The sequence below is a fragment of the Lepeophtheirus salmonis genome, chromosome 8 (assembly GCF_016086655.4).
Source record: "Lepeophtheirus salmonis chromosome 8, UVic_Lsal_1.4, whole genome shotgun sequence".
Classification (NCBI taxonomy): domain Eukaryota; kingdom Metazoa; phylum Arthropoda; class Copepoda; order Siphonostomatoida; family Caligidae; genus Lepeophtheirus; species Lepeophtheirus salmonis.
The window spans coordinates 14,335,283-14,345,414 of NC_052138.2; the positions used below are offsets into that span (position 1 = coordinate 14,335,283).

The 10,132-nt window shown below is 33.6% G+C and overlaps 1 protein-coding gene across 1 annotated transcript; it reads left to right on the forward strand.

Annotated features, from left to right (window-relative positions):
• Window positions 1–518: 518 nt before the first annotated feature.
• On the forward strand, window positions 519–4,568 carry LOC121123040 (voltage-dependent L-type calcium channel subunit beta-1). Its single transcript, XM_040718118.2, has 3 exons — window positions 519–1,570; window positions 1,781–4,082; window positions 4,417–4,568. The coding sequence occupies exons 1-2, from the start codon at window positions 995–997 to the stop codon at window positions 3,413–3,415; spliced, it is 2,211 nt and encodes a 736-aa protein (XP_040574052.1). The 5' UTR covers window positions 519–994; the 3' UTR covers window positions 3,416–4,082; window positions 4,417–4,568.
• The last annotated feature ends 5,564 nt before the right edge of the window (window positions 4,569–10,132 follow it).

Consider the following 10,132-nt stretch of genomic DNA (forward strand, 5'->3'; position numbering starts at 1 on the left):
ATTATGTACTTGATTTTTTTTTTCTTTTCTTTTTTAAAATTTCTCTCTCTCCTCTTTCTACCGCACACGCTGGGCGGAGGCTAAAATCCCCTTAATTTATTATATCTGCTGTAGCTTCCACCTTACAAACTCCCCCTGTTTCCCTCATAGAAAGCCTCTTTTTTCTGTTTCTTGTCATAATTAGTTTTTTACCCTCAATTTAGACTCCGAGATTCCATGAGATTTATAATATAATAATATACTATCCCTTGTATAGTAATGTACAGTACAGATAGGAGCTATAGACATACAGAGAGAACGATCAGATAAATGTTAAAAAGTAGGAAGGAATATGAGTATGTCATAGGAATTAATCTTGAGTTGTATAAGCAATGGACGAATAAAGCTCTAAGCCATGCTCCGAAAATCTGGTGTTAGAAAAACAGACTCTAATGTAATGTACCATAGGATTACATCCATATATATATATATATTCACAATTTTAAAGGGAAAGCCAAATCAGAATTAAAAATAACTTTACACATGCGCAGAGATGAGTATTACTTTTCGGAGAGCCCTTCTATCTGTATGGTGTTATTACCCTCTAGTAAAGAGACACACTAGAAATCATAGTGGTTCATCATTAAAAAGATGGCTTGACTTTGCATACATCTTGATCCCTACTCCCTACCCAAAGTCGTCTCAGAGGGAGCAAATTGAAGTAAAGTTTGATGGTGGTTTGATTTAATGGATAGTTTTTTGGAGAAACAGACGAAGGTAAGAAAGAAGAAACTGGACGCGCCTGCCTCCCTTGGCTAAGAGGAAAGAATGAATTGTAGCAGAAATTCCTCCTAGTCCACTACGAGCTCATGTCATTTTGTCTCTATATGTCTAATCAGTCTATCATCATCCTTCATTTCTGAAGAAAATAATCACAAGGAATTCACATGAGAAACAGAATAAAAAGAAGTAAAAGAAGAATGTCGAGAGCATCTACATACCCATTCAAATCAAGATGACCGGATATGACGGTGGAGGAGATGCGGTTATAATGAGCAATAGACAAACTTTAAATAATATAAATAATCGTTCAATGCTCGAGGCCACTGCATACGATAATTTAATTCGACAAGGTTCCGGAGAATCAAGCTATTCTCATCCCTCTTCTGAAATATCACTGGGAGACTCCTATGGTGGAGGTATTGATCCAACTTCCTGCCATCAGCCACTTCCACATCAATCTGTTGTTATGAATGCGGGCTACGCTCGAGATACCGAACAAAATGCTCTGATATGCCTGGAAAGAGCAAGAAGTAAGCCTGTAGCCTTTTCAGTACGGACAAACGTCATGTACGATGGAAGTCAGGATGATGACTCTCCGGTTCATGGCTCGGCTGTCTCCTTTCACATTGGAGATTTTCTGCACATATTTGAAAAGTATGATGTCAATTGGTGGATTGGGCGTATCGTTAAAGAAGGCTGTGATATTGGGTTCATTCCGTCTCCTGCAAAGTTGGAGCAATTGATACTTCAACAAGCTCCTGTTGGAAAGGGATCCAAACTGAAATCTCAATCTTCTGGAAATATTCAGGTATTTTCGAAAGATGAATGAATGATTTGATTTAATTTTCTATCCAATTCTCAGTTTGAAATTATGATATTTTTGAGTTTTACATTTTAATTTTTGAGGGATAGTGCCATTTTGTTATCCTATGTGCTCGCTCCACTTGTGCATTAGTGTGTATTTCCTTTGAATGATACATAAAAGTTCATAAAATATTTCCCTTTCTCTCTCTTACAGCAAGTTATGACCAATTCACGTGGAAGTACTCCTCCCACCCCTGGACTTGATCTTGATCAAAATGGGGATACTGGAGGAAGTGGAGTCCGAGTTACGGCTCCACCTGTTATTGAACGGAAAAAAGGACTCCTCGGAAAAAAACAAGAGACTCTTTCTCCGTACGATGTTGTGCCTTCCATCCGGCCACTCGTGATAGTTGGACCCTCCTTAAAGGGCTATGAAGTCACGGACATGATGCAAAAAGCGGTGTTTGAATACTTAAAAAACCGTTTTATAGGAAAAATCATCATTACCCGTGTTACTGCAGACATTTCTTTAGGAAAAAAATCCGTGCTCAATAATCCATCAAAACGAGCCATCTTAGACAAAGCAAACTTTAGATCCTCTAATTTGGCTGAGGTTCAGTCTGAGATCGAAAGGATCTTTGAACTCTCGCGAAGTATGCAACTCATCGTTCTCGATTGTGATACGGTCAATCATCCTTCTCAGCTAGCTAAAACCTCCTTGGCACCCATTGTAGTTTATTTAAAAATTTCATCTCCAAAAGTACTCCAAAGGCTTATTAAATCTCGGGGTAAGGCTCAATCCCGAAATCTAAACGTCCAAATGGTTGCTGCTGAGAAACTCCAACAATGTCCGCCAGAAATGTTTGATGTCATATTAGATGAAAATCAGCTTGATGAGGCATGCGAGCATCTGACCGAATACTTGGATTCTTATTGGAGAGCTGCCAATCCTCCTCTGAAGATGGGTAATAATGTGCCGTCCACTCCGGCAACAAAAGCCCGTAAATCTGAAAACAATCCAACGAGTGGAACTGTAACTGTTCCTCCAGATCCCAATGCTTCCCCCAGTGGCGTTGGTGGTGGTCACATGAGTTCCTCCCATAATCGGAGAGGTGTAAGCGCTGGAAATGGTAATGGAGAACAGATTCCTCCTCAACAGAATCGAAGAGGGGAACATGTGACTCTATCTCCAGGAGCATACCATCACCCTCATCATCATCCATCCCAACAAACACCCACTCAATCCCAACAGCAGCAACAGCAACCGCACCTACCACCCCAACCCTCACATGCTCTGCCCCCTCTCCCTTCTCATAGACAGCAGTCACAACAACAAGACTTTCGTGTCTATGACCGTGGGGGTTCACAGTATCACGTCCAGGATACATGGTACGATGAAGAGGATGTGGGAGTGGAAGAAGACGATGGTCGGTATCGTCAAAATAATATTCCGGAGGAGATGGGCTATCCATCTAGAGATCATCATTATATAGATGAGCGTAATAACTATCCAGATGATGGCCGAGGATATAATAATAGAGGAGGGAGATACTACAATCAAGGAGGTGATCGCCAATATCCACCCCATGAATTAGACTATGACGATCGATACTATGACGGTGGTGTTGGTGGTGGTGTTGGTGGAGGAGTAGGAGTAGGAGGTGAATACTATGACCAAGGACACAATCCAGCCCCTCATCATCAGTTCCCTAATAAAAGTAGTATTAATAATACACACGGCGGGAGAGGAGGAATGATACCTGCTCATCATCAAAAGAGGCCCTTACAAAGATACGAAGATGATTTTCATGAAATTCGGCAACGATACGACGAGGAGGAAGAGTATTAAGTAAGAGTAAAAGTCAGGATGGAGAAAGTACGGATCACTTTTACTCCGTCTAAAAACATACATACATACTTTTTCGTTCCTCATTGTCATTTTCATCATTCATTCTCTCACCTAATCACTCAAAACAAGCGTTGAGTTCTTATTCTAAATATATATATATATATATATATAGGTACACACCAAATTAGTTGGGACTATAATGTATTTAAGAATGTCTGTCTCGTAATTATCATATACATACTAGCTGAGCTAGTTTACTTTTCTCATTGGCATTTGATGTCGAATACTACTCGAATATAATGAAATTCCTCTTCCTCATTCTTTCTACCACATTCTCTCATTTTATCTGCTCAACTCTTTCTCAGCAAATCCTTAGGAAAATTACGACTACTATTTCTATATACAACTTATCTCCGTGAGCCAATGTCATACTTCTTCTCCTATTATCACTACCATCACCTCCAAACGTTTTGTACTTAACTCTTTATTTTCCATGAAAATGTATATATTATATATTCTTACTATAATAATCCCTTATTTAATTCGCAAGAACATTAATTTACAAAAAAAAAAAAAAAAATACCAAGGAAAACCTTCCACTGACATGGATCTGTTGTTACTGAATAAAGGACACTTGCAATAGTTGATTTACAACCATATTATATAGGTTCCATAAATATAAATATATACTCTATATATTTTAAAGAATAAGTTTTTGTCAAAGAAATGAAAATTGTCCCACCTTTCATCCATCTTTAATTATTATAATAATATACTAGTTAATTAATATAAACCCTCCTTCAACCTATTATTATTTTCATACAATTTTTTTTCATTATATTTCATAATATAATAGGTATTATTATTAACTATTATTAATTAATTAATTATTTAAATACTTCAATTGTGATTTTAAAAAAAAATTATATATTTATTTATTTAAGATATATATTGATTAATATTATAATTATATTATTACATATATTCATAATTATTATCAGGAACATTTTATCAAGTTGCTCTCAACCCAACCTCTCTCTCTCTTTCTCTCTCTCATTATGTCTTATATTATTATAGATTTGTATATTTTTGATCACGAAATTGAGTCTTATTATGTGCTGTTGCTCAAATATCACACACCCCATTATAACTTCTCATTTTTCCATCTCTCTTTATTTACCTTTACTTTTTTTTTTTTTTTTACTTTTTTCATTACATTTTCTTCACTCCTTATCACTCAACTAAGAACACAAAAAAAGACTACAAGTTACATCGGTACCTTTATTGTATCACACAACCTTTACCCTACTAAAAGAAAGAGGGGAAAGGATCGAAAATCAGTTGGTAATTAGGCAATTCTTCCCAACTATGGAATTATTATTCAATAATTGTTGAGATCCATTCACAGCCTTAAAATAACTAATTTTTATTGAACTAATCAACGTTCAAAACGCTCATTAAGGGGGAATAAAGCAGAAACAACGACCGCTCACAACCAAAACCAGTATATTTGGGTGTTAGTGAGGTATCACCGTTATAAAAAGGATTAGGAGCAATTCGTTTGGGTGTTCCCTCTTACGATAGAAGTTGAAAAGAAAAGAGAAGACTCAACAGGGCTGCACCTTACTTTTTATTGTAGTCTTGTTTTGTGTTCTTCGTTAGACGTCCTCACACATTTGTGGAGCCGGAACCATAGGGGGGGAGGGAGGGCTTTTTTAAAATATATTTAATATTTCTATAGTAAAATTATAAGGTTGTGGGACTTTGCCTTAACCCACTTACAAACACATTCCGGAGCCGCTGTCACTCACCCATCACAAACTCTACTTCAGGGCCGGTTTTACGAGGGAGGGCTTCAAATTTTAACTGAATGTTTGTAACTAACATTTTTTTTTTTTCAAATATTTTTCTTTATTAGCATTCTTTTTTAAATAATTTACTTCGTGACCTGTTATTTTAAAACAATTTTATTTGAAAAAAAAATATTGAGAGGGTTATTTTTTGTATTATAAAAATTAAAATATTGGCAGAATATAACATAAAAACTATAATTTTATTGTTGGGATGCATAAAAGGTGTACTTTCAAAAGCCCTGGTCTCGTTATGGGCCCTGCACAGGATATAATGTTTTCAAAGTTGAAACTCCATATTTACTTAGAAAAAATTATTCATTTTTGTCTGAAAAACAAGCTATTACATGAAGAATTAATCTTTCCATATTAAAAAAAAGGTCATTTAAGAAAAGTTTTTTTTGATGATATATTTTAAAAAAGGCCATTTTTAAAAGTATTTTTTGAGAAAATAATATTTATAAAAAAGAACATTTTATAAAGATTTTTTGTTTTTGGGAAAATATTATTTATGAAAAAAATCATTTGAAAAAGGCTTTTAAAGGATCTAATATTTATAAAATGAGGGCATTTTTTTATGTGTCAATTTAAAAAAAAATTGACACATAAAAAAAATAAATTAAATTTTACTAAAAGAAAGAAAATCGGCTCTCCTCCTTTACCTTAGTTTTCAACTCCTAATCCCCATCAATTGAACTCAAAATTCAAATATTCAGCCATTAACTTAAGAAGCAAAATCCCCTTTCCCTTCTCATGGGTTTTGATTCCCATTTCTTTGTACACAACTCACATTTTAAGTCATTATTCCACATATTATACATCTTTCTAATTTTATCTGTATACATACATTCATAATTGAAATCGTCCGAAAACTCCTTGATTTAATTTATTTGATTCGGAACACGCTGTTTCTACATTCTGAAGGCGTTTTCTGATCCATGATCCCCCTATATACTATTACATAAAATATATCTAACAAGCCATTTATATTATTAACTGAATAGTCAAAACTGATACATCGATCAATTTCCATTCTTTAGCTGTTATTTTATAGGATAAACAAATTACATTCATACCTACAAAAAAAAAAAAAAATGAATAGATCCTATTATACACTGATATTAGTTATATCTATTTTAGTATACTTTTTTTTTTTTTAAGAACATCACATTTGTTGACAATTTTTACCATGACATTTCCAAAAAAACTTTTTTAATTCTTTCAATTTTTACCACCTTTCTCTTTCTCTCTTAAATATCTTAACTTCCATCAGTCTTGTTCCACTCATCACACCATCTTTATTACTATAACTATTATTTATATTCTACTAATAATATTAAAATATTATATAAGATGTTAACTGAAGGTATAATTTATAAAAATATATATATATCTATATGAAAGTCGAAATAAAGAAATATATACCTAAATATTAGGGCTGTGAAGATACCAAATATTTTCATGACACTATTCGAAATTTAATGAATATTTGCTTACTTAAAAGTACGTAAAAACTGTAGCTTCCCTATGCTTCTAAAAATTCCAAGCATTTGTAGCGTGTGAGTTTTTTTTTATGGTTGGCAACTGGAACAATGTTTATTTTTATTTTCTCAAGCTGTTATCATTATGATTTGTTTATTTGCAAGTACGGAGTAACTGCGTGTGAGTGTGTCCATGAAAATGTAGAGCAACACGGATGATTTCTTGAGAAGTTATCTTCAAACACAAGGCCTGAAATTCCCGGGGTTCATAAATAGATGGCGCTATATTTTTTTTTTAATTCTCCTCATTTTCAGTTAGTCCCAACCTTCAATAGACATAAAAATCGGCTCATTCATTTGTGGACTTATTGTTCTACTTTCGTTATTTCCAAAATAATTTATCAAAAACAATTCTATGCTTTAATGCTTCTTGATGGGAAAAAATACCATTCAAGCTAAGAATTGGCTTAAAAAGAGATATGGAGACTCCGCTCCATAAAGCCAATAAAATAATAATAACTTAAAAATATAAGATTTTAAAGGAAAAAAAAGCGGTTTTTTTTGTTTTGTTGAAGCAGGAATATTTCAGACCATGTGTTTTATTAACTAAGTAAAGTTTGTCTGTTCATCGATGCCTAATAGCTCTGGAAAAGCCCGGGTACTACTGCTAGTTCACTAATAAAATATAATATGAAGATATTTGGCAAAGGCCCCGATAGGCACTAACACGTACGTTTATTTATAAGGGCTTTCTCTACCCCTCATATAATAGGACATACATATCGTCAATTATGACTAGACGAAAACGAAGAAAGACAATATTTTCGAATGTTTCTCAGACTAAAACCAATCTTTCCTTTCCTAGACAAAATAAAGACGAGACTAATGGGACATGAGAGTTGTATACTTATATTAATTTTTGAAAAAAGCGACAGTGAATGGCGCCGTCTTGCGGCAAAATAATAAAACTCCCTGAATAATAAGACTGGAGATACCTCAACTGAGTCCTTCAACCATTTGAAGAAAGATCGGGCTTGAAAATAAATGAAGAAAAGACTCAAATCATGACGAATATGGAAGCACCAGAGAAACTATTCGAGGAGGCATGTCTGGTAAAAGATGCAACAATACTAGGAAATATTATCACTATGGAAAATGACACTCAAAAAATGGTAAAAAAATAAACAATAAAATAGAGTTAAAGATTTTATCAATTAGAAAATATAAGTTCGAAATACTTGACAGAATCAAATTTTGGAAGACAACGATAGTTCCAACCATAAACCATATTATGAGATGTCTACCATATAGCGAGGAATGTGCGAAGAAATGAAATAAGATGGGGATTGATTACGTAAATGTTTCAAAATACATAGGATATAGGAGATTGCAAATGGAGAAATGGAGAGGTGGTTTGGGTATGATAGATGTGACGCTTCATTGGAAACTTCTTCTGTTCTCCTGGTGTAAGAGAGTATTTCAGGTCAATTTTCTCTTGAAAAAGTTTGTGTATCTAGCTCGTAAGGGAAACTTCGTGTGCACTACAAATCAAACGCCATGGAAAAACCTGGTACCAGAAATAAAGATTAAGTAGAGTAAAAATTCACATATCTCAGGAAATACAAAGAAATTTGGGCCTAAAAAATATAAATGATGTGTTAAAATGTAATGAAACTACACATCCTCCAATAACGATGCTGAAGCGGGCCCTTCAGCCCAACCAGAACACCTAAACCCATGAACGTGGTTATGAATTTTCCAAAATGCTCCATCAAAAGAAGACTACATTTGCAAGATCCAAATCCGGATGAACTCTACATTTTTATGAAGGGATGCAATGGGAAAGGAGATACACAAGAATATGTAAAACAATGTGGGACCTTATACTATCAGCGAAACAAAGGTATACGAAGTATCGAATAGCATCAGGCCTCTACTTTAAAAGTTTAATTTCATAGAAAACATTTCAAATATTATATTTCTTGAAAAAAAAATTCACAGCTGTTTACAAAAAATTAAATTTTTTAGAAAAAAAATTCAAAAATTTAATTTCCAATATTAGGAAAATAATTTCAAATATCCATAGCTGTTCACAAAAAAAAATCACTAATTAAATCTAAAATATTAAATTTTTTTGGAAAAAAAATTTAAAAATTCACAATTATTCACAAAAAATTAAGAAATTACTTTTGAAATATCAAATTTTTAATTTTCTAGTAAAAATTAAAAAAATCCTGTATGGGGGGTGGGGTGCTACAACCCCTCCAGCCCAGCCCCTACGGACGGCCCTGGAGACGTTATATTTTTATGTTCTTGTGCTAATTGCTCTCCTCACTGAATGAAAGTATGATCATGATTCAAAACTTAAAACCTCAAAATTAATCCCTATATGTGATCTTCACTACCTTTTGAGAGCCGATGTTCTAGAAGTCTTCTAGTATTGTACAAAGAGTACTAAAGATATAAAGAACAATAATACATGAAATACTAGAGTAATATCATAAACAACAGCTTAGTATAACCAAGGTTGATAGAAATACAAGGTCCCGTACATACTTCTATTAAGGCAGACAAATATGACAGCAGTACTTTAAGTCAAAGTCAAGTAAGGCAATATATGGCTACTCTTGGTAACAGGTATATTCTTGGACGTCACTATTAAAAAGCGTAGTGGAAGTAAAACATTTGTAGGTAAAGCATTTTGGTATAACCTTGTATTTCTATTAACTTTGGTGTAACCATTGGTAAATTACTAAAAACCTCTAAGCAAAGGCTCAAGTACGTCCGCTACTCAAAGAGGTTGAAGAACTGGGAAATTACTACAATGACATAACAAGTTCAAAAGGCCGTTTGTCAAACATTTGTTAAAGAGTTAAAAAAAATGGTCATTAGCTGAATTCAAGACTAATAAGAAAGATCTGGCAAGAATGGGCTTAATAGAAATCATTAGATAATATCTTGAAGAACCAAGAAATCAAAGCATACGCTAACAGTGGATTCTTCTGTATTGAATCAAATATGGAAGATAAGCCAGACAATGAAATAAATCGATTTTTGGCTGACAAGTCCAGGAACATGGAGTCGGACTTGGCCAACAAAAGGATCAGGAATATTTTTATTAAATATAACACTGATCAGGAATTTGAGGAGCAACTTCTAATGTGAGCTAATATGGTGTTTCAATAATAATAATAAATTATAATAATTTCATCAGAATCTTACTCTGTTTAAAAATATAAGTATATTTTATAAGATGAAAAAAATAAGTTACACTCAATCCTTCAATAAAAAATAATTTCAACAATCCATAAAGTCCAAAAAGCCGGTTTATTTAGTAAGGGATAGAAGAAGCTAAGGGCCCATGAAAAGAACATGCGTATGAGGAC